The 25,744-nt window shown below is 40.2% G+C and overlaps 2 protein-coding genes and 1 pseudogene across 2 annotated transcripts; all 3 read right to left on the bottom strand.

The window, feature by feature from the left end:
* Positions 1–4,181: 4,181 nt before the first annotated feature.
* LOC129847150 (piggyBac transposable element-derived protein 4-like) lies at positions 4,182–5,929 on the bottom strand. Its single transcript, XM_055914963.1, has 3 exons — positions 5,752–5,929; positions 4,760–5,612; positions 4,182–4,671 (listed from the first exon to the last, which is right to left on the bottom strand). The coding sequence occupies exons 1-3, from the start codon at positions 5,927–5,929 to the stop codon at positions 4,182–4,184; spliced, it is 1,521 nt and encodes a 506-aa protein (XP_055770938.1).
* Positions 5,930–7,624: 1,695 nt separating this feature from the next.
* Positions 7,625–13,858, bottom strand: LOC129847151 (piggyBac transposable element-derived protein 4-like). Its single transcript, XM_055914965.1, has 4 exons — positions 13,740–13,858; positions 13,431–13,608; positions 11,900–12,014; positions 7,625–9,705 (listed from the first exon to the last, which is right to left on the bottom strand). Exons 1-4 carry the CDS (start codon positions 13,740–13,742, stop codon positions 7,950–7,952), a joined length of 2,052 nt encoding a protein of 683 aa, XP_055770940.1. The 5' UTR covers positions 13,743–13,858; the 3' UTR covers positions 7,625–7,949.
* A 4,920-nt stretch (positions 13,859–18,778) lies between these two features.
* Positions 18,779–25,744, bottom strand: part of LOC129847152 (zinc finger protein 721-like) — a 47,343-nt pseudogene continuing 40,377 nt past the window's right edge.

Here is a 25,744-nt window from a genome sequence, read left to right as displayed (position 1 = left end):
CTACTGTACACACCTTTTATATTCATATACAGTCCATAATGTCTATGCACACCATCATATACATTGTAAACTAACTGTACCGGTATATATATTTATATTCCAGACTCTGACATTGCTCGTTCTACTATTTCTATATTTCTTCATCCTTGAAATAAATTGTGGGGATTTGCATGTATTGTTTTGTATTGTTAGATATTACACCACTGTTTCAATACAACAGGGATGACATCAGAGAAATATGTGTATGAGACCAATAACATTTGATTTGATCTGGTCAGAGGTGTGCAGACAACAGATGGTGTTTATGGTGCAGAGGACTGTGGACTCAGTGGAGGACATCCCAGCCACTTGGCAGTGTTGACACTGTTACTTCCTACCTGACTGGTAGTAGGACTTCACTGCTACTTCCTATCTGACTGGTAATAGGACTTCACTGCTACTTCCTACCTGACTGGAAATAGGACTTCACTGCTACTTCCTACCTGACTGGTAATAGGACTTCACTGCTACTTCCTACCTGACTGGTAATAGGACTTCACTGCTTTTTCCTATCTGACTGGTAATAGGACTTCACTGCTACTTCCTACCTGACTGGTAGTAGGACTTCTATTTATACAATCAATCAACCAAATTTGTATGGCCTTTTTTTTACCTCAGCAGTGGTCACAAAGTTATTTTACAGTCATCTGGCCCAGAGACACCTTGGACATACAGGGCACCACTGCTCCTGCCTTTCTCCCTGTGTGATGTCATATCCTTTTCCTGTTAAGGCACCTGACCAGCTGAGTGCAGGTGGGCTCTCCTGTGAACATGGGGCTGAAGATCAGACAGTGAAGAGACTCCGGGGGTGGTGATGAAGGCTGTAGGAATGAAGATAGCATAACTTCCTGTAGGCAGTATAGCATAACTTCCTGTAGGCAGTGTAGCATAACTTCCTGTAGGCAGTGTAGCATAACTTCCTGTCGGCAGTGTAGCATAACTTCCTGTAGGCAGTGTAGCATAACTTCCTGTAGGCAGTATAGCATAACCTCCTGTAGGCAGTGTAACATAACTTCCTGTAGGCAGTGTAACATAACTTCCTGTAGGCAGTGTAACATAACTTCCTGTAGGCAGTATAGCATAACCTCCTGTAGGCAGTGTAACATAACTTCCTGTAGGCAGTGTAACATAACTTCCTGTAGGCAGTGTAACATAACTTCCTGTAGGCAGTGTAGCATAGCTTCCTGTAGGCAGTGTAACATAACTTCCTGTAGGCAGTGTAGCATAACTTCCTGTAGGCAGTGTAGCATAACTTCCTGTAGGCAGTGTAGCATAACTTCCTGTAGGCAGTGTAGCATAACTTCCTGTAGGCAGTGTAACATAACTTCCTGTAGGCAGTGTAGCATAACTTCCTGTAGGCAGTGTAGCATAACTTCCTGTAGGCAGTGTAACATAACTTCCTGTAGGCAGTGTAGCATAACTTCCTGTAGGCAGTGTAGCATAACTTCCTGTAGGCAGTGTAACATAACTTCCTGTAGGCAGTGTAGCATAACTTCCTGTAGGCAGTGTAGCATAACTTCCTGTAGGCAGTGTAGCATAACTTCCTGTAGGCAGTGTAACATAACTTCCTGTAGGCAGTGTAGCAGAACTTCCTGTAGGCAGTGTAGCATAACTTCATGTGAAAGTAGTGAAATAAATGACATGGAATGAAATGGTGTGGTATTTACTTCTGAGTATGTCCAATGTATATTGTGTGATCAAAATCTACTATAAAATGATAGTTTTCTTAGTTTACCAAACTTAATTGCCAATCAACATTCCCCAGCATAAACAGCAGCCTCGGAACAAATTCTTATTTACAATGACAGCATGGCAAAATGCCTCCTGTGGGGCAGTAAACACAGATCTGGTTATTTAAAAAAAATACTTTGTATTAAGTTGTTAGCAAAAATAAACAATGTAATAAACATTTTCCCAAACTGCGTCACCCAAACAAGTCAGCAGATGACATATAATCTAGTCGACGGGACCGTTCGACACAAGGCTACTGATTCTGACAGATCGGCAGCTTACTAGCCAACGTTCTATAATGAAAACAGGTACATTCTGAAAGATTTTGATGTGATAACAAAAATGTTATTCACGTCTGAATTCAGGATAATACTGTTTGTTTTATTTTACTTAAATGTTATTATTTATGTATCATACTATGCGAATACACTACCAAGCAATGCAAGTAGATATTTGGAATTAACCCCAAAGAAGGTTTTTATCAATAATTTATTAAGAAAACCAGTAGTCATGATCAGACTATGCTTCCTATTCAGGCATCATATAATGCACAGCCACATGCAAATACATCAACTTCACCAATAAAACATTGAAAACTTTAACATGACTACTGGTGATGTCATTATTTTCATCACCATCCATCAATGGTTAAATTGCATTATTATTCTTTGTACATGGTATGCCCGCCTCCTGAGTCTGACTAGAAGTCCACTTGGAATACCTCTTCTCTGCCGTCGGCGGCGAGCCCTGGGGGCTACGAACAAAGGATCGCATTCTGGAAAGTCGTATGCCTGGTCGTAATGCTGGTGAGTTACCGCCGCTCTGATATCCAAATGTTATTTCCGGCTGTATGTAATAACACAACAAACGTTCTGGGCTAATAGAAATAACAAAACACTGCAAAGTTGCTGAGGAGCCAGAAGCAGAGTTTAGAACATGTCTCTTGGGAATATTTTAACTTGGCACATACAGTATTCAGACCCGTTGACCTTTCACCGTACAGCCTTATTCTAAAATTGATTAAATCGTTTTTCCCCCTACACACAATACCCCATAATGACAGACGAAAATAGGTTTGAATTTTTTTGCAATTTTTGTGGTGTTGTGAACATTTATAAATGTACACTGACACATCGCGACCCACCATTAACAGGGTCGCGACCCATACTTTAAGAAAGGCGGTTGTAGGGTCATACCCAAGACTCGAAGCTGTAATCGCTGCCTAGGGTGCTTCAACAAAGTACTGAGTAAAAGGTCTGAATACTTATGTAAATGTGATATTTTAATTTTTAATGTTAACCTGTTTTTACTTCGTCATTATTGGGTATTTTGTAGATTGATAATTTTAAAAATATATATTTTAGAATAAGGCTGTCACGTAACAAAATGTGGAAAAAGTCAAGGGGCCTGAATACTTCCGAAGGCATTGTATTTGCACCCTCTGAACTAATCCTAAAAAAGACTAAAATCCAATTTATGCTTTATCGAAAAATTTGGTCTCAGCCTCCAGAGGCCAAATGGAGGTCCGTACTGCACTGCCAAGCACCTCCCAAATGTTGTACCAATGCGGACAGCTCTGTATAGCTTCTCATTGACATGATTGGTCAATGCGGCAACTTCAGGAGAGTAATGGCACAATCAGTGAAAGCCAGCAGGAGAGGGAGGAGAATGGTTGGGTCAGGTTAAAACCTCTTCCGGATAGGACCCCTCATCTCAATTTCCACCTAAAATTACCCAAATCTAACTGCCTGTAGCTCAGGACCTTAAGCAAGGTTATGCATATTCTATACTATTTGAAAGGAACACTGAAGTTTGTGGAGATGTGAAATTAATGTAGGAGAATATAACACAGCTGGTAAAAGATAAAAACAAAAAAAAACATGTTTACAATTTTTATTTGATAATCTTTGAAATGCAAAAGGACATACATTGATATAGGACGCTGGGGGTCAGTTATATGTTGTCCACAACAGGGCAACAGTACATGTGCAAAGTCAGACTGATAACTTCAAGAATGAGCGAGTTAAATGACATTTAGTATGAAGTCACCCAGGTGTCCCACACCAGTTGCCCAAATGGCCAAATTGATTTTTTCAAGAAAATAACTACATAGAAGATACAAAAATGCTACGCTAATAAAAAATACAAGTCTCCACACTCCCAGGAATGTCATAAATGATGGATCATTAGCTTCCCTACATAAAAGGTACTAACGGGAAATGTGACAAGAATGCTGATCCAATATCTCCAAACACAGAAGTGAAACATTTAAGGGCCAAGTTAGCAGCCCACAGTGATCCAATGTCACTGTTGAACAACACCACAAACCACACAAAGTAAAAAAAAAAAAAAAAACATTAAAAACTATTTGAACACTTTAGAATGACAGTATTTGGAAGACCCTCAGTCCTCTACACAATATCGTGCTGCTGATGCCAAGTCCCAAAGCAGTCTCTTTCTGCTGTAAAGCAGAGGCAAACCGAACAAGTCGTGCAGGTGATGGGGGACTTCATGCGACAAAGAACACAACGACGCCTCCATGCTGTGGCCTTTTTGCCCCGAGGCACATTCATGCCTGCAGTTATGAATTCGGGCATGTGAACACCACTGGTGGCAGGAGCAGAAGGGACAGAGGTAGAGGGGTCAGAAAGTGCTGCAGTGGACTTTGTGCCGTAGCCAGCAAGCTCCTGGATGAGCAGCATTCTGAAGGCTAGCTGTGTCATGGAGGTCTGTCCAGAGCTCTTAGCCATTTCCTTCTGGAGGACGAATGCATTCACCACAGCAATGTCGATGAAATGATAGAACAATGTTCTGTACCATTTCGTTGTCTTGTGGAGAACATTGTAGTAGCCTATCAGAGCGTCTGACAGGTCCACACCTCCCATGCTCTTGTTGTAAATCCTTCACAGCAGCAGGAATGGGAACATTTTTAGTGGTCTGTTCCCCATTAGCGTCCTTCACACGCCTGACGACGTGATCGCCACTGTACGATTTGTGGATACTGGAGCACATGACCACCTCTCTGGTATCCATCCACTTTACAAAGAGCAGGTCATCTTTACGAATCCATCGCATGGTACCCCTATCAGCCCGCTTTGGCATGTCGTTGACTTTTGTTTTGGGAAAACCCACTCTGTTGGGACGAATGGTGCCACAAGCCCACACATTCAGCTTCCTCAGGTCTGTGAACAGGGTAGGGCTTGTGTAGAAGTTGTCCACAAACAGTTTGTAGCCCGTCCCCAGCAGTTGAAAATCTAATAATTCCATAACGGAATCATAACTAAGTCCCTTACCGGTGGCTGAGATGGATTTCCCCTCGTAAACAAAAAAAATCCAAGTGTAGGCACACACAGAATCGTCCAAAACAAACAGTTTGTACCCCCATTTTGTCGGCTTGTTACTCATATATTGTTTGTAGCCAATTCTAGCCTTTGAGGATACCATCCTCTCATCTATGGACAGGTTCTGGTTGGGCTGAAAATGGGTCTTGCAAGCCTCAACCATGCTGGGGTAGAGAGGTTTGATTTTGCAGAGCCTATCAAAGCTTGCTGTGCCTCTCTTCTTGTCATTGTCGTCGTCAACTTGTGGGTCACTGATATGAAGCGCCTGCGAGATAGTCAGAAACTTTTTAGAAGGCATGACAGTGGTGGGGAAAGGCAGTTGGTAGAGTGTTGACGTTCTCCAGTAGTCCTTGAGGTTTTTACACTTCACAAACCCCATGTAAATAACCAGTGAGATGTAACAGTACAGGTCTTGGATGGAAATGGGCTTCCATGCCTCTTTCTTATCTGCTTGTGTCTTAGCCCCATACTTGTTGGTGTTAGAAACCAGCGAATCAAGAACTGACAAGGAGAAAAACATCTGGAAAAGATGAAGGGGGCTGTACTTTACAGTCTTGTCCAGCTGAGGTCCTGGCTGCCTTTTCAGGCCTAAATGTTGGTGGAAGTGGCTCCACATCATCTTCTAGCACAGTGTGCCAACGGTCCTCTGCCTCAGTGGTAGTTGTCGCTGGTTCACTGGCCCTCCTCCGCTTCTGGGCTGACCTCTTCACACCTCTAGATGGCCGGGCGGGGGAAGGTGTGGAGCAGGAGACAGCAGGGGTCCGGCTGGATGAACCAGCTTCAGCGTCTGAATTAGTGGGGGATGGACACCTTGACATTGTGGGTTCCCATTGTTCATCCGAGTCCCTGGCACTGTGTAAGAAAAAACAATCAGTAAGAATACTTCTACAGATGAGCCCTGTATCGACACGTAGAATAAACAGATGTCTATTATATAGAGTAGAGGGAACATAATCACAGCGGTGAAGTGTGTGTTTATCAATGGTGAATAAGCCCCAAGGTTCCACATCATCAAGCAACATGGTCTGTTTGGTGCTGTTCCATTCTACTTCATTCCGGCCATTGTTGTGGGCCGCCCTCCCCTCAACAGCCTCCAATGGCTATTTATATAACAATGGAATGGAGTGAATGTAACAGCACCAAACAGACCATGTTGCTTGATGATGTGGAACCTTGGGGCGATAAGGTAACCTAGTGGTTAGAGCGTTGGGCCACTAACCCAAAGGTTGGTGGATCGAGTCCCAGAGCTGACAAGGTAAAAATATGTCATTCTGCCCCTGAACAAGGCAGTTAACTTCTCTTGGGTAGGGGGCAGCATTCAGAATTTTGGATGAAAAGCATGCCCAAATTAAACTGCATGCTACTCATCCCCAGAAGATAATATATGATTATGATATATTTGGATAGAAAACACTCTGAAGTTTCTAAAACTGTTTGAATCATGTCTGTGAGTATAACAGAACTTATTTAGCAGGCGAAACCCTGAGGACAAAGCATTCAGATTTTTTTATTTTGGTCACTCTTTTCAATGAGGTTTCATTGGGAAACCAGATTTCTAAGGGACCTTCTTGCAGTTCCTACCGCTTCCACTGGATGTCAACAGTTTTTAGAAATTGGTTGAGGTTATTCACTTGTGTAATGAAGAAGTACGGCCATCTTGAAGGAGGGTCACTCGAAGTGTCCTGTTTGTTAGAAGCGTGTGACCAGAAAGCTAGCTACAGTTGGTTTTAATCCTGTATTGAACACAGATCATCCCGTCTTCAATTTTATCGATTATTTACGTAAAAAAATACCTAAAGTTGTATTACAAAAGTAGTTTGAAATGTTTTGGCAAAGTTTACAGGTAACTTTTGAGATACTTTGTAGTCACGTTGCGCAAGTTGGAACCGGTGTTTTTATGGATCAAACGTGCCAAATAAATGGACATTATGGATATATATCGACGGAATTAATCGAACAAAATGACCATTTGTAATGTTTATGGGACATATTGGAGTGCCAACAAAAGAAGCTCGTCAAAGGTAAGGCATGAATTATATTTTTATTTCTGCATTTTGTGTCGCGCCTGCAGGGTTGAAATATGCTTCTCTCTCTTTGTTTACAATGGTGCTATCCTCAGATAATAGCATTGTTTGCTATCGCCGAAAAGCCTATTTGAATTCTGACATGTTGGCTGGATTCACAACCAGTGTAGCTTTAATTTGGTAGCTTTCATGTGTGATTTAATAACCTGTTTGGGATAGCCCCCCTTTTTCTCAATTTCCGCCTGAAAACATACCCTAATCTAACTGCTTGTAGCTCAGGCCTAGAAGGAAGGATATGCATTTTCTTGGTATCATTTGAAAGGAAACATTCTGAAGTTTGTGTAAATGTGAATTGAATGTAGGAGAATATAACACAATAGATCTGGTAGAAGAAAATACAAGGAAATCAGACGTTTTTTGTTCTTTTACTGTTGTTGCACCTTTAAAAATCAACAAGAAAGGCCAAACATTCAGTTATGATACTGGGGATCATTTCAAATGAGAACATAGGTAGGCAACAGTATTTTTACCAAAATTTCAGATGGATACATTCAGGAATGAGTGAGGTACATGCCATTGAGCATGAGGTCAACCAGGTGTCCCTCACAAGTTTCCCAAATGTACCCAAGTGGCCGAATTGGTACAATGATACAAAACCTATATACAAAATACAAAACAATTATTCTAACATACCCCAAAAAATATATATTTGAAAAATTCAAGAAGAAAAAAAGAATATTTCAAAAAAATAAAAAAATAACAAGGGGAACTATTTACACTTCAAATGTTCAATCATGTGAAGACTCTCTGTCCTCTAAACAATGTTGCGCTCCTGATGCCATATCCCATAGCAGTCTCTCTCTGGTGTGAAACAGAGGGTCACAGCACAGGTGGTGCAGGTGACAGGGGACTTCTTGTGGCACAGGGCACAACGAAGCCGCCCTACTGTGCCCCTTTTCCCCCGAGGCACATCCCTGCCTGCAATGATGAATTTCAGCATGTGCGTACCGCTGGTTGGAGCAGAAGGGACAGAGGTAGAGGGGACAGAAGGTGCTACAGTGTTCTTGCTGTAGTTAGCAAGCTCCTGGATGAGCTGCTCCCTAAAGGCTAGCTGTGAGATTGGGGGCTGTCCACAGTTCTTGGCCATTTCCTTCTGGAGGATGAAGGAATTCACCACAGCAATGTCAATAAAATGATAGAACAGCGTTTTGTACCATTTCATGGTTTTGTGAAGGACATTATAATATCCTATCAGTGCATCCGATAGGTCTACACCCCCCATGCTCTTGTTGTAATCCCTCACAGCATCTGGAATGGGGACATTTCTGGCAGTCCAAGAGCCTGTAGGACCTTTCAAACGTCGAACAACGTGATCCCCACCGAACGACTTGTGAATAGTGGAACACATGACTACCTCTCGAGTGTCCATCCACTTCACAAACAGCAAACCATCTTCACGGATCCATCTCATGGTACCCCGCTCAGCCCGCTTAGGCATGTCGTTTACCCTGGTGTTTGGAAAACCCACTCGGTTGGTCCGAATGGTGCCACAGGCCCACATCTCCAGCTTCCTCAGGTCTGTGAACAGGGTAGGGATTGTGTAGAAGTTGTCTACAAATAGTTTGTAGCCCTTCCCCAGCAGCTGGAAATCTAATAACTGCATCACAGAATCATAACTGAGTCCCTTACCGCTCGCACAAGTGTTCTTCCCCTCATAGACAAAAAAATTGCACGTGTATGCACATGCAGAATCGGCCAAAACAAACAGCTTGTAACCCCATTGTGTGGGTTTGTTGCGCATGTACTGTTTTAGGCCAATTCTGGCCTTTGAGGCTACCATTCTCTCATCTATGGAAAGGTTCTGGGCGGGCTGAAAATATGTCTTGCATGCCTCAACGATATCATGGTAGAGAGGTTTAATCTTGCATAGCTTGTCAAAGCCTGCTGTGCCTCGTTTCGCCTCGTTGTCCTTATCAACCTCTGGGTCACTAATGTGAAGTGCCCGTGAAATGTTCAGAAACCTCTTACAAGACATGACCGTTGAGGGGAAAGGCAGTTGATAGAGTGGTGCAGTTTTCCAGTAGTGTTTGAGGGTTTTCAACTTCACCAGCCCCATGTAAATGACCATAGACAGGTAGCAAAACAGATCTGAAATGGAAATGTCCTTCCATGCCTCTGTCTTGCCTTCCTGCTTCTTAGCCCCATATTTATTAGTGTTCATCACCAGGGTATCAACAACTGCCGAGGTGAAGAACAACTGGAAAAGTTGCATGGGGCTGTATTTAGAAGTTGGGTCCAATTGAGGGCCTACTGGGCGTTTTGGGCGGAAAAGTGGAGATGGTGGGGCCACATCCTCCTCAAGAACAGAGTGCCAACGGTCCTCCTCCGCTCTGGCAGGTTCCACGCTGGACGGTTCCACGCTGCCCTTCCTCCGCTTCTTTGCCGCCGGCTTACCACCCCTTGATGGCCGGGCGGGGGTAGGTGTGGTGCCGGATACAGCAGGGGTCCAGCTGGATGGACCAGCTTCAGTGGGGGATTTTCTCCTTGGCTCACAATCAGAATCGCTGGGACTGTGAAATAAAGACAGACACATATTATATATACACAATTTGTGACCATGGTGAGGTTTTGTCCATTTCATTTTAGATATAAAATACATGGAAACAATTAGGTAATAATTATACAGACACATATTATAGAAGCACAATTTGTGACCATGGTGAGGTTTTGTCCATTTCATTTTAGATATAAAATACATGGAAACAATTAGGTAATAATTATACAGACACATATTATAGAAGCACAATTTGTGACCATGGTGAGGTTTTGTCCAGACACACAGACATACACCCACAATGTAGAGCAATATGTACTTTCTACATTTCAATATACTTGTGTACTTTTATATTTCATGTCCTAGTCATATTTTTATATAAGGCAAATAAAATACAATATCTCAAACAACTCAAATGAATTATATTTGATATTACTAATTTCAAACAACGTTACTCACCGATCCAAAACTGCGTTTTCACCGTGGAGGAACATGTCTTCAAATTCTGAATCCACGGATTCAATCTCACTGGATTCATTTAGATGTTCACTATCACTAGATCTCTCTATTTCATCAATTATATCGTGCATATCTGTGTACCTGGTCTTGGTCTTTGATTTTGCTGATTTATTAGCCATTATTAACTTGAAAATGCTCAGAAAAAAACGTTTGCGGTGCGTAAAACGGCAGGGATCCTTCTGGTAGAATTTTCAATGGAGAATAGCTGTGTGTACGCATGGCTTTACAACGAAGCCTATTATTTCCGGGTAGAACCATTATGCCCATGTACCTCTGTTCATTGGCTATCTATCCAGCTAGATTTCAAGAAGATCAGTGGTCATTGGTCCGAAATACAGTCAATCAACGAAGGACAGGTCATTCGATTGGCGCGTCAGGAGGTCGTTGTTTGGTCTGTTCAAATCATTTTTTTTTCGGTCAATATGTCCCGGGAAAAGAACCATGAAGTTTGGTTGTTTTACTAACAAACAGAGGATTGTAATGAAACCAAACTTGACTTGATAAACGTCCCTTTAGAGGAATTACAATGAATGTTACGTCCAAAGTTGAAGGACCCTGAATTTTCCACACAAGCCGTTCACAAAATGTTTCGTGTTGGGCTATAAAAATGGATTATATCGAACAAAAAGCCACTTGATTGTTTCGTCGTGACCTTTAGGATTGCCAAAAGAAGAAAATTCCCTCAGGTAATTGATGATTTTTATTGCTATTTCTGACTTTCGTGACTAATGTACTTGTAACTGTACCTAATGTGTTGTTTACTGATCGATAATCGCTTTTGCAGTGAAGCTTTTCGAAATCGGACATATTGGCTAGATTAACAAGAGGTATAGCTTTGATATGGTGTATAACACTTCTGATTTAATTTACATTTACATCCAGAGCGACTTACAAATTGGATTGAAGCTAAATATTTATAATTACGACATTTCGCCATTTTTTTTTTTTTTGTGAAACGTGCCGCTAGCGGCACCCCAATCCTAGACAGGTTAATGAAAGTTAGATTTTTATACAAATTTTTATAGTAATTCATTTGAATTTGGCGCTCTGCATTTTCTCTGGCTTTTGGCCAAGTGAGACAGTAACGTCCCGCCTAAACTCATATTTTTGGATATAAATATGAACTTTACCGAACAAAACATACATGTATTGTGTAACATGAAGTCCTATGAGTGTCATCTGATGAAGATCATCAAAGGTTAGTGATTCATTTTACCTCCATTTCTGCTTTTTGTTACTCCTCTCTTTGGCTGGAAAAATGGCTGAATTTTTCTGTGACTTGGCTCTAACCTAACATAATCGTTTGGTGTGCTTTCGTCATAAAACCTTTTTGAAATCGGACATTTTGGCTGGATTTACAACAGGTGTATCTTTAAAATGGTGTGAAATACTTGTATGTTTGAGGAATTTAAATTATGGGATTTCTGTTTTGAATTTGGCGCCCGGCAGTTTCACTGGCTGTTGACGAGGTGGGACGCTACCGTCCCACATACCCTAGTGAGGTTAACAAGAAATTTGTGGAGTGGTTGAAAAACGACTTATAATGACTCCAACCTAAGTGTATGTAAACTTTGACTGTGTGTGTATATATATATATATATATATATATATATATATATATAATATCAAATGAATATGCGACCATTTAAACAACTGCATTAGTATGAGAAGCAAAAACCTTTTTTACTTACTGGTCTAAAAGTGGATCTTTTCCTTCCAAAAACATTTCTTCCGCAGTGGAATCATAACTGTGGTCACTCACAGAGTCCTCATCCATTCCTTCTGTGTCACTCTCCTGGTCAATTTCTGCAATAATATCATCAAAATGTTTATACTTGGACTGAGATTTAGCTTTTCCACTCTTAGTAGCCATGTTTAACTTTTTCAGATTTGAGAAGTTTGTAGAAGAGAAGGAACTGCTGTGAAACGTAAACTACAGTGCGTCCTGTTTCCTTTCACCAGAGAATGAACTCTGTTGTGCACAGCTCTAGCATGATGGCTGTTTGTCCTACAAACGGCATTCACATACTGCTGGAAAGCCCAGCTCATTGGCTATCTAGCTAGGTTTCAAAACGATAGGTGGTCATTGGACCAAGACCCTTCATGGGCTAATTCAGGTGTTGTATAGCCAATACATCATGTAGAATGATGAAACAAGTTTGGTTGCCTTCTAGAGTGTCTGAAGATTGCACAGAAACCAAACAAGACCATGTTAAACAATGTTAGATTTTTAACAAAATGAGATTTCATAAAATTGTTTTGTTGCAAGTTGAGTCGGAATTCATGCAGAATGCTGTTTACAACATGGATGGTGTGAGGATATACAATACCATTCAAGAGTTCGGGGTCACTTAGAAATGTCCTTGTTTTTGAAAAAAAAAAGCCATTTTTTTGTCCATTTAAAATAACATCAAATTGATCATAAACACAGTGTAGACATTGTTAATGTTGTAAATGACTATTGTAGCTGGAAATGGCTGATTATCTACATAGGCGTACAGAGGCCCATTATCAGCAACCATCACTCCTGTGTTCCAATGGCACGTTGTGTTACCTAATCCAAGTTTATAATTTTAAAAGGCTAATTGATCCATTTTGAGCCTGTAATCAAACCCACAAATGCTGATGCTCCAGACACTCAACTGGTCTAAAGAAGGCCAGTTTTATTGCTTCTTTAAATCAGCATAACAGTTTTCAGCGGTGCTAAGATAATTGCAAAAGGGTTTTCTAATGATCAATTAGCCTTTTAAATTATAAACTTGTACTAGGTAACACAACGTGCCATTGGAACACAGGAGTGATGGTTGCTGATAATGGGCCTCTGTACGCCTATATAGATATTCCATAAAACAATCTGCCATTTCCACCTACAACAGTCATTTACAACATTAACAATGTTTACACTGTATTTCTTATCAATTTGATGTTATTTTATTGGACATTTTTTTCTTTTCTTTCAAAAACAAGGACATTTCTAATTGACTCCAAACTTTTCAACGGTAGTGTATATATAGAAATACACGTTTAAAATGTGTACCAATTGATTGGTTGAAAGAACAGGTGACTAAGTCAAACAAGATGTTTATTAGTCTGTGACAGCCCTACTAGTAAAAGATACCAGTCCATCTTCATGTCAACTAACAGAACTATGCTGGTTGTCCTGGTAACAGATACCAGTGGGCAGATCTATTGTATTTGTTCAAACTAAACTACAGCACTTACTTTGACGTGTCAAATCTGATCCTTTTTTCTCTTCTCCTACTCTCACAGTTCCACTCAGCCCCATTGTTTTCCTGCAGTCCACCAGCAGCACAGACAACCTCTTCATACCCAGCAGTGAGGCGCTACCGGGAGAGGCACAACATGGGGACTCCGGGAGGGTGGAATGGCTAGCGTTGTCCTGGTAACCATAAAGAGGGGACAGACACATATAATTATGGATGCTTATGTCACTGTTGACAAAGTGCTTTACAGAAATCCAGCCCAGACCCCGATAGAGCAAACTGTATACTAGACCAAACCAAGCTGTACCATCTGGTGTTCTGATCTGGAGAGACTCTTCTCTTCCTCGTCAGCATCAGGATGTTGTTGAGGCTCCCCAGAGGATCCACGATAGTCACGTCTCTCTCCTGTGCGAACGAGAACAGCAAACAGATGGTACACTTATGACCATCTATTACAATCAAGAGGCATGAATATGTCTAAAATGTCCTTTTTCATCATGATTTTGTCAAATATTGTTTGTGTTGCAAATGCATAGGGTCAATTCCAAAAAATGGGTGCCTTTTACATCCCTTTGATATTTTAAGTATATTTTTAAAAGCCTGTTATATTAGATGAGGTGAACTTTAATGTAGACCACATGGAGAATGAGAATTCAATAATCAAAGTCCCAAAAACATATGTACCAATGGCAGATTGTCCCTTAAACAATTCCCACAGTACTGAACAACATATTCAAGTGTAGAACTGAAGTAGAATGCCCCGTTAAAACAACACATTATTTCAAGAACTGCATAGTGCCCCCGTTTTTAAGACAGTACTCACTGGTTGTAATCTGATCTTCAGCCTCCTCTTTTTTCACTCCCAAAACGTCTTCCTCCTCTTTTATTGAGACAGCCTCCTCTTCCTCTTATACTCCAAAAGGTTCTTCCTCTTCTTTCACTACATTATCTTCTTTCAATGTTACGGCATCTTCCTCCTTTTTGATTCTGAAAGTTACTACCTCCTCCTCTTCCACTCCGACAACCTCTTTCCCATCTTCCTCTTTCACTGTAACATCCTCCTCTTCTTCTTTCAATGTGATAGTTTCCTCTTCATCCTGAAAGCTTCTTCCTCTCCTTTCATCAGAGCTTCTTCCTCCGTCGAGCTAGGTGAACTCATGCTCCGGTCGATTAGCCTAGTGCATTATCAATTTACCAAATTTGCTAATTTAACAAGCAAATTACATTTAAATTAACTAGTAGATAAGTAAACAGAATTATATTCAAAACACTAAGAGTAATATACACAAGATTGGTCTTATGTTTTGTTTGAAAATGTGCATATTTAGAGCTGCAAACCGTGGTTATACATTGTGAATATGTAGCATCGATTCACCAGATTTTCCGGAGCTATTTTGGACACTCACCTAATCTGACCAAAGAACTCATCATAAACTTTACTAAAAAAACATGTTGGACAGCAAATGAAAGATACACTAGTTCTTAATGCAACCGCCGTGTTAGATTTTTTAAAATAACTTTACCATTACAAACAGCTTACGTTATAGCGAGACAGCGCCCGCAAAAAGGGCGGATAATAGGACAAAAACATTTCCACAGAAATATGAAATAACATCATAAATTGTTCTTACTTTTGCTGAGCTTCCATCAGAATCTTGTACAAGGAGTCCTTTGTCCAGAATAAATAGTTGTTTGGTTTTAGAATGTCCTTCTCTCCTGTCGAATTCGCTCCACAAGGCTAGCCAATGTTGATGACGTTCCCAATTTCTCTCGACGCAGAGAACGGAAAACTCCAAAAGTCCCATTAAACGTTGAATAAACTGATATAACTCGGTTGAAAAAACCTACTTTATGATGTTTTTCTAATATGTATCAAATAAAAACAAAGCCGGAGATATTAGCCGTGTATACCGAACGCTTATCATAAGACAATAGGGAGGTGCTTCCCGCGCCTAGGTAGAGAAAGGAAATTCTGGACACGTCATTCCAAGAGCTCTTGTTCGACCTCAGATCAAGCTAGACACCTCATTCCACCTTCCACTGCCTGTTGACATCTAGTGGAAGGCGTATGCAGTGCATGCATATCCATAAATATAAGGCAATTCAATAGGCAGGCCCTGGAACAGAGCGTCGTTTTCAGATTTTTCACTTCCTGTCTGGAAGTTTGCTGCAAAATGAGTTCTGTTTTACTCACAGATATAATTCAAACAGTTTTAGAAACTTGAGAGTGTTTTCTATCCAATAGTAATAATAATATGCATATTGTACGATCTAGAATAGAGTACGAGGCAGTTTAATTTGGGAACGATTTTTTCCAAAGTGGAAACAGCGCCCCCATATTGACAAGAAGTTAATCCATTTTTTAATACGGCTGTAACGTAACAAAACGTGAAAAAAGTCAAGGGTTCTGAATACTTTCCAAAGAAACTGTAATAGATTGAGGAGAAAGCCTCATTGCTATATTCTAATTAAAATCATTGACCCATAAGAGAACACATGACCAAAGCAATGCATGACCCATATAGAATTAAAACAACATTCATCTTAAAACCTCTGGGGTAGTTGGGGTAGTTGGGAAGCTAGCGTCCCATCTGGCCAACATCCGGTGAAATTGCAGAACGCAAAATTAAAAAATACCAAATTCAAATATTTAACATTCTTGAAAATATATGTTATACATCAAAGTAAAGCTTAAATTCTTGTTAATCCAGCCAGGGTGTCAGATTTCAAAAAGTCTTTACGGCGAAAGCAAACCATGCGATTATCTGAGGACAGCGCCCCGCATACAAATAAATAACAAATAATTTTCAACCAGGGAGTTGCGACACGAAAGTCAGAAATAGCGATATAATATATGCCTTACCTTTGAAGATATTCTTCTGTTGGCACTCGAAAAGGTCCCAGTTACGTTACAAATTGTCCTTTTGTTCGATAAAGTCCTTCTTTATATCCATAAAAACTTCAGTCAATAATCCACTCTGTTTTCCTCCTTCAAAATGCATACAAAATGAATCCCAAACGTTACCAATAAACTTATCCAAACAAGTCAATCAAAGTTTATAATCAAACGTTAGGTACCCTAATACGCAAATAAACAATAACATTTAAGACGGACAATTGTATGATAAATAACAAAGAACGTGCTTTCCTCCACGCGCATTGGAAACACTACAGCCAAAATGGGAGCCACTTAGAAAAACTACAACTTCTCCCTAATTTTCCAAAGAAACAGCCTGAAACTCTTTCTAAAGACTGTTGACATCTAGTGGAAGCCCTAGGAACTGCAATCCGGGAGGATTTCGCCTTATTATAATAACGCCATTGAAATCAGTGGTAGGATTTTTTTGGGGTGGAGGATGGTTTGTCCTCGGGGTTTCGCCTGCCATTTCAGTTCTGTTATACTCACAGACATTATTTTAACAGTTTTAGAAACTTTGGAGTGGTTTCTATCCAAATCTACTAATTATATGCACATGCATAGCTTCTGGACCTGAGTAGCAGGCAGTTTACTTTGGGAACGCTTTCATCCGGACGTCAAAATACCGCCCCCTAGCCCAAAGAGGTTAATGAGAAATAGAATTGAATAAACAAATGTTTGCATAACCAGACATGAAAACTTCCGCCAACATTATATTTAGCTAGGATTTCATATGGCCAGAAAGGTCATTGAGAATAACAATCGAGAAGAGTTTATGTTACTAGTATAGGCATGAACATAGTGAAGGTTCATCAATGTTATGGATGTTTTTTAATTTGACGTGGAAGCAACCTGTTAGGGCTGCAAGCCCGACACCGGTACACTTATGACAACATCCAGCTCAAGTGCAGGGCGCGAAATTCAAAATCTATTTTTTTTTAATATTTAACTTTCACACATTAACAAGTCCAATACAGCCTTTGAAAGATAAACATCTTGTGAATCCAGCCAACATGTCCGATTTTTAAAATGTTTTACAGCGAAAACACCACGTATATTTATGTTAGTTCACCACCAAATAAAAAAGAGGACAGACATTTTTCACAGCACATGTAGCATGCAGGTAGCATGCACAACGCCAACCTAACTAACCTAGAACCAACCAAACTAACCTAGAAACAACTCCCTCAGATGACAGTCCTATAACATGTTACACAATAAATCTATGTTTTGTTCGAAAAATGTGCATATTTGAGGTATAAATCAGTTTTACATTGATGCTACCATCACAGCTACCGTCAGAAATAGCACTGAAGCATCCAGAGTAATTACAGACACCAACGTCAACTACCTAATTACTCATCATAAAACATTTCAGAAAAATATATGGTGGATAGCAAATGAAAGACTAAGATCTTGTGAATACAGCCAATATTTCCGATTTTTTAAGTGTTTTACAGCGAAAACACAATATATCGTTATATTAGCTTACTACAATAGCTAACACACAACAGCATTGATTCCATGTAATCGGTAGCGATAGCACAGTTCGACAGATATATGAAATAGCATCCCAAATTGGGTCCTACCTTTGTTGATCTTCCATCAGAATGTTGTACAGAACCGTACAGTCTTTGTTTGGATTCAGAACGAACTCTTTCCCTCTTGAATTAGCAAGCACACTGGCCATGCGACGCTAACCTCTCCTTCCTGAGCGAAGTCATACAACGCATCATGCTAAAACTCCCGAATAAATTTCAATAATTTAATAAAACTATATTAAAAAAAACATACTTTAGGATGATATTGTGACATGTATAAAAAAAAATCGAAGCCGGAGAGTGTATTCGGCCATAACGACGCGTTTCCAGAAGGTGATTCCAGGTCCTACTTCGCACTCTCGAAAAAAAAATAATGGCGGACCTCTCATTCCAAGAGGGTGTATTCAATCTCTGAACAAAATAATCAACTCATTTCTGCTCTCACTTCCGCTTGACACCCAGGGGAAGGTGTATGACGTGTTTCTACAGTCCTAAGTGACATGCCCTTTTATAGACAAGCTCTTGAAGAGAGACCTCGCTTTTGGAAATCTCACTTCCGGATAGGAAATGGGCTGTAAAAAGAGTTCTGTTTCACTTAGAGAAATAATTCAAACGGTTTTAGAAACTAGAGAGTGTTTTCTATCCAATAGTAATAATAATATGCATATTGTACGAGCAAGAATTGAGTACGAGGCCGTTTGAAAATGGGCCCCTCTTTCCAGTTACTCAATACGCCCCCTGCAGCCATAACAGGTTTTAACCAGTGGGAGGCTTGTAAATGACCCCAGGAAAGTGGAATGAGGAAGTCTTCATTGAGACAATGATAAACAGCAATCTGTGGGTGAGTTGTGGTGGATATTATAATATAAGGAACTGCTGGAATCCAAGTCAAACCAAGATTCTTTATTACTGAGCTCACAGAGAATAACAGAGTTTAGTATTTTATCAGGATCCCCATTAGCTGTTGCAAAAGCAGCAGCTACTCTTCCTGGGGTCCACACAAAACATGACACAGAATACAGCACATCAATAGACAAGAACAGCTCAAGGACAGAACTACATACATTTTGTAAAAGGCACACGTAGCCTACATATCAATGCATACACACAAACTATCTAGGTCAAATAGGGGAGAGGGGTTGTGCCGCGAGGTGTTGCTTGATATGTTTTTTTAAACCAGGTTTGCTGTTTATTTGAGCAATATGAGATGGAAGGAAGTTCCATGCAATAAGGGCCCTATATAATACTGTACGCTTTCTTGAATTTGTTCTGGAAACTTGGGGACTGTGAAAAGACCCCCGGTGGCATGTCTGGTGGGATAAGTGTGTGTGTCAGAGCTGTGTGTAAGTTGACTTGTAAGAACTTTGATGATATCTGTACATTATAGGAACACCTGTGATGACAAAAGTACAATGATTCTTGTGTTGCTTTAACTTGAGATTAAGAATCAGTGGTTGACACCTTGCAAGTGCATGAAAAGGTCAACTGTACAAAGTCAGATGTCTGCGTGTTGAAACTATATTTTAGTTAACAGATGGATAAAGGGAACTAAGAGTTCCTGTTGATACTATGTTCCAGTCTTACTTCCAGTCTGACATGATAGCAATAAGGGGAAGAGTGATAGGGAAACTAACTGCCAATAACGCAATAAGCTGAACTCTGCCTGGCAGAGACATCTTTGTATTAGCAACTATTAATTATGAGGTTATATGGTGTTAAATTTAAGGGACATCACCCTGGGCGGGGTGATCCTCAGTAGGGGATAAAAAGGGAAAACACCATCTTTTGAACTGAGTGTCTTGCTTACAAATAGCTGTAAGTGTAAACTCCGGGTTGCAATCCTTATTAAACAAACTAAGCTGTGATCAAATACGGATTTGCTGTGGTCTCTTCTGTGCACATAGGGCAGAATTCCCTTACAGACTATGCAAACAATTTGGGATTTTCAACACATTCATGTTTCTTATAAAAAGAAGAAGTGATGCAGTCAGTCTCTCCTCAACTCTTAGCCAAGAGAGACTGGCATGCATAGTATTAATATCAGCCCTCTGATTACAATTAAGAGCAAAACGTGCCGCTCTGTTCTGGGCCAGCTGCAGCTTTACTAGGTCTTTCCTTGCAGCACTGGACCACACGACTGGACAATAATCAAGATTAGACAAAACTAGAGCCTGCAGAACTTGCTTTTTGGAGTGTGGTGTCAAAAAAGCAGACCATCTCTTTGAGGCTAGACCTCTCCCCATCTTTACAACCACTGAATCTATATGTTTTGACCATGACAGTTTACAATCTAAGGTAATACCAAGTAATTTAGTCTCCTCAACTTGTTCAACAGCAACACAATTCATTACCAGATTCAGCTGAGGTCTAGAACTTAAGGAATAATTTGTACCAAATACAATGCTCTTAGTTTTAGAGATGTTCAGTACCAGTTTATTACTGGCCACCCATTCCAAAACAGACTGCAAATCTTTGTTAAGTGTTTCAGTGACATCATTAGCTGTGGTTGCTGATGCGTATATGGTTGAATAATCAGCATACATGGACACACGTGCGTTGTTTAATGTCAGTGGCAGGTCATTGGTAAGAATAGAAAAGAGTAGAGGGCCTAGAGAGCTGCCCTGCAGTACTTTACATGTTTGACATTAGAGAAGCTTCCATTAAAAACCCTCAGTTCTATTAGGTAGATAGCACTGAATCCACGATATGGCAGAGGTTGAAAAGCCATAGCACAGACATTTTTAAACAACAGGTTATGGTCAATAATATCAAAACCTGCACTGAAATCTGCACAATCATCAGCCATTTGTGTCAGTGCGTACATGTTGAGTGCCCTTCTCTATAAGCATGCTGAAAGTCTGTTGTTCATTTGTTTACAGAGAAATAGCATTGTATTTGGTCAAACACAATTTTTTTCAACAGTTTGCTAAAAGCTGGCAGCAAGCTTATAGGTCTGCTGTTAGAACCAGTAAAGGTCGCTCTACCACTCTTGGGTGGTGGAATTACTTTGGCTTTCCTCCAGGCCTGAGGACAAAGACTTTCCTCTAGACTCAGATTAAAAATATGACAGATAGGAGTGGCTAAAGAGTCAGCTACCGTCCTCAGTAGCTTTCCATCTAAGTTGTCAATGCCAGGAGGTTTGTCATTATTGACCGATAACAATTTTTCCACCTCTCCCACACTAACTTTACAACATTCAATACTTGCACTGCTTTTCTTTCATTATGTTTTTTAACAAGTTAATATCAATCATTCTTTATATCATTGATCTAGTATTCATAATAAAGTTTATTCTTTTTGTTGAGTTTGGTCACATCATTTCTCAATTTGCAGTACGTAAGCCAGCCAGACTTATTAGCCACTCCTTTTAACCCATCTCCTTCAACCATACAGATGGCCATTTCCTCATCAATCCATGTAGCCTTAACAGCTCTAGCAGTCAGTATTTTAACAGGTACAGGTTTATCAGTAATTGGAAGAAGCAATTTCATATGGTAAAAACAGGTAAACACATTATCAGTCAGATGTGAAATATCAATATACACGCAAAGAGAAGTAATTTCTCTCTCCTGAGTGGATTCTCTAATGACGTTTAAGTGACTGTTATGAGTAATATGTTTTCCCACAGCCTGGGCTTTTGTAAGCCTTCTCCTCTGTGTGCAGTCTCATGTGTTTCTTGTGGTGGTTCAGGTTGCTTTTGTGTTTAAAACTCTTTCCACACTGGGAGCAGTGGTAAGGCTTCTCCCCTGTGTCAATTCTCTCATGCCGTTTCAGCTGCCCTAACTGGTCGAAACACTTTCCACACTGGGCGCAGTGGTAAGGCTTCTCCCCTGTGTGTATTCTCTCATGCAGTTTCAGGTTACCTAAATGGTTAAAACTCTTTCCACACTGGGAGCAGTGGTAAGACTTCTCCCCTGTGTGTATTCTCTTGTGTCTATTCAGGTTCCCTAAATCGTTAAAACTCTTTCCACACTGGGAGCAGTGGTAAGGCTTCTCCCCAGTGTGTATTCTCTCATGTTCATTCAGGTTTCCTTTCTGGTTAAACCGCTTTCCACACTGGGAGCAGTGGTAAGCCTTGTCCCGTGTGTATTCTCTCGTGTCGATTCAGGTTCCCTAAATGGTTAAAACTCTTTCCACACTGGGAGCAGTGGTAAGGCTTCTCCCCTGTGTGTATTCTCTCATGTTCATTCATGTTTCCTTTCTGGTTAAAACTCTTTCCACACTGGGAGCAGTGGTAAGACTTCTCCCCTGTGTGTATTCTCTTATGTCTATTCAGTTTCCCTAAATCGCTAAAACTCTTTCCACACTGGGAGCAGTGATAAGGCTTCTCCCCTGTGTGTATTCTCTCATGCCGTTTCAGGTCCCCTGACTGTTTAAAACACTTTCCACACTGGGAGCAGTGGTAAGGCTTCTCCCCTGTGTGGATTCTCTCGTGTCGTTCCAGGTCCTCTGACCGTTTAAAACACTTTCCACATTGGGAGCAGTGGTAAGGCTTCTCCCCTGTGTGTATTCTCTCGTGTCTATTCAGTTTCCCTAAATCGTTAAAACTCTTTCCACACTGGGAGCAGTGGTAAGGCTTCTCCCCTGTGTGTATTCTCTCATGCCGTTTCAGCTCCCCTGACTGTTTAAAACACTTTCCACACTGGGAGCAGTGGTAAGGCTTCTCCCCTCTGTGTATTCTCTTGTGTCGTTTCAGGTCCCATAATCGGTTGCATCCCTTTCCACAGTGGGAACACTGGTGTTGTCTTGCTGGTTTGGACATCCCTGGCTCTGGTTCCTCTGAGTCTGGTCTTTCTCCTGCCAAAGACAGTGTGTTTAAAAAAAATAGAGACCTGAATGAAACCTCCACATGATAAATCAACCTTGCTATGAGGGCAAATCCTAATCAGATCCCTCAATAACCTGAGGCCAGTTTTAACAATCTTAGTGTGATTTTAAAATAAATGTAGAGCTTCCTGGTAATTACTGATATGTTTACATTACTTATTTTACTATTTTCTAAATATATAACTTTCATAGCTGTATGATACAGAATGCGACCTACACACTTCCTTAACCTGTCTAGGACAGGGGTTCCTCTAGCGCCACTCCTCCCACATTCCACTGAAAAGGCAGAGCGCGAAATTCAAAAAATATATATTTTTAATATTTAACTTTCACACATTAACAAGTCAAATACAGCTAATGAAAGATAAACATCTTGTGAATCCAGCCAACATGTCCGTTTTTTAAAATGTTTTACAGCGAAAACACCACATATTTATGTTAGCTCACCACCAAATACAAATATAAAAGCACAGACATTTTTCAGAGACCAAATTGAAATACCTAAATACTCATCTTAAAACATTTATGAAAAATACATGGTGTACAGCAAATTAAAGACAAACATCTTGTGAATCCAGCCAATATTTCCGATTCTTTAAGTGTTTTACAGCGAAAACACAATATAGCATTATATTAGCTTACCACAATAGCCAGAAACACAAGACATTTACCAGCAGCAAAAGCTAGCGATCGTAACAAACCAGCAAAAGATATATAATTTTTGACTAACCTCGACAAGCTTCATCAGATGACAGTCCTATAACATCAGGTTATACATACACTTATGTTTTGTTCGAAAATGTGCATATTTAGAGCTGAAGACTTCTTGAATGCCTGTGCTGTGATGCGACCAGCATCCTTCATGCTAACGTAGCATCTTTTTCCCAGAAAGTCCAGATATTTTTAGGACACTTACCTATTCTGACCAAATAACTATTCATAAACGTTACTAAAAAATACATGTTGTATAGGAAATTATAGATACACTAGTTCTTAATGCAATCGCCGTGTTAGAATTCTAAAAATAACTTCATTACGACATCCAGCTTACGTTATGGCGAGAGAGTGCCCAAAATCTGGGCGCAAACTAATAGTACACATGTACGACAGATATATGAAATAGCATCATAAAATGGGTCCTACTTTTGATGATCTTCCATCAGAATGTTGTACAATGGGTCCTTTGTCGGGAACAATCGTTGTTTGGTTTTAGAATGTCCTCTTCTGCAGTCAATTAGCACGGAAAGCTAGCAAAGTGGCGGGAAGCTCTCCTTCGTGAACAAATGCAGACAAAGCAACACGCCTAACGTCCCGAAAAAATTTCAATAATCTAATAAAACTATATTGAAAAAGCATACTTTACGATGATATTGTCACATTTATCAAATAAAATCAAAGCCGGAGATATTAGTCGTCTATAACGACAGCTTTTCAGAAGGCAATACCAGGTCCCTTCTCGCGCGCTCCAGAAAACAGGAAACTGGTGTCACGTCATGCCAAGAGCTTTTATTCGACCTCAGATCAAGTTATACACTCCATTTCTTCTCTCACTGCCTGTTGACATCTAGTGGAAGGCGTATGAAGTGCATGTATACTAATATATATCAAGCACATTTATAGGCAGGCCCTAGAACAGAGCCTCGATTTGAGATTTTTCACTTTCTGACAGGAAGTTTGCTGCAAAATGAGTTCTGTTTTACTCACAGATATAATTCAAACGGTTTTAGAAACTTGAGTGTTTTCTATCCAATAGTAATAATAATATGCATATTGTACGAGCAAGAATAGAGTACGAGGCCGTTTAAATTGTGCACGACTTTTCCCCAAAGTGTAAATAGCGCCCTCTATCCTCAACAAGTTTTAAACAGCAGGCGTCGAACCCTTTCAACAACGGGGAGATGTTACTGATGTGCTTTGTGTCTTTGACGTAAAAACAAGTTTTAGACTTCCACACAAAATTACTTCTTTACTTATTTTATGTTTAAATGGCCCAATTTCTTATTTAGACGTTTAAAGGTTTTCAACATGTGGACTATCGCTGAAGTCATATATTGAGTAAATAAAAAAATAAGTTGAAATATTTTTCCTAAAACTGATAGTTACTACAATAAACAAAAATATAATTGCAACATGTAAAGTGTTGGATGTTTCATGAGCTAAAAAAAAAGATTGCAGAATTTTTTACATCCCTGTTAGTTAACATTTATTCTTTGCCAAGATAATTCATCCACCTGACAGGTGTGGCATATCAAGAAGCTGACTGAACAGCATGATCATTACACAGGTGCACCTTGTGCTGGGGACAATAAAAGGCCACTCTAAAATGTGCAGTTTTATCACAACACAATGCCACAGATGTCTCAAGTTTTGAGGGAGTGTGCAATTGGTATGCTGACTGCAGGAATATCCACTGGAGCTGTTACCAGATAATTGATTGTTAAATTCTCTACCAGAAGCCGCCTCCAACGTCGTTTTAGAGAATTTGGCAGTACATCCAACTGGCCTCACAACCACAGACCACATAACGACGCCAGCCAAGGACCTCCACATCGTCTGAGACCAGCCACCCGACTTGTATTTCTCTTTGTAATGAAGCCCTTTTGTGGGGAAAACCTCATTCTGATTGGCTGGGCCTGGCTCCGCAATGGGTGGGCGTATGCCCTCCAGGGCCCACCAATGGCTGCGCCCCTGCCCAGTCATGTAAAGTCCATAGATTAGTGCCTAATTTATTTATTTACAATGACTGACTTATATGAACTGTAAATCGTTGAAATTGTTGTTTATATTTTGGTTCAGTATACACACACGTGCATTCGTTAAGTATTCAGACCCCTTCACCTTTTCCAAATGTTGTTATATTTCAGCATTATTCTAAAATTGATTCAATTGTTTTCCCCCCCAATGTAAACAATAGAGCAAATGCATCACATCCAAATATCACTGTACTATCTGTAGTGCTGGAGGAATGACACACCCAGATAAACACACACACAGTCAGAGTTTAAAAAAGGACAATTTAAACACATG

Source organism: Salvelinus fontinalis, unplaced genomic scaffold (assembly GCF_029448725.1).
Source record: "Salvelinus fontinalis isolate EN_2023a unplaced genomic scaffold, ASM2944872v1 scaffold_0728, whole genome shotgun sequence".
Taxonomy (NCBI): domain Eukaryota; kingdom Metazoa; phylum Chordata; class Actinopteri; order Salmoniformes; family Salmonidae; genus Salvelinus; species Salvelinus fontinalis.
The sequence above is the reverse complement of the archived record's forward strand: the minus strand, read 5'-3'. Positions and strand labels throughout refer to the sequence as shown.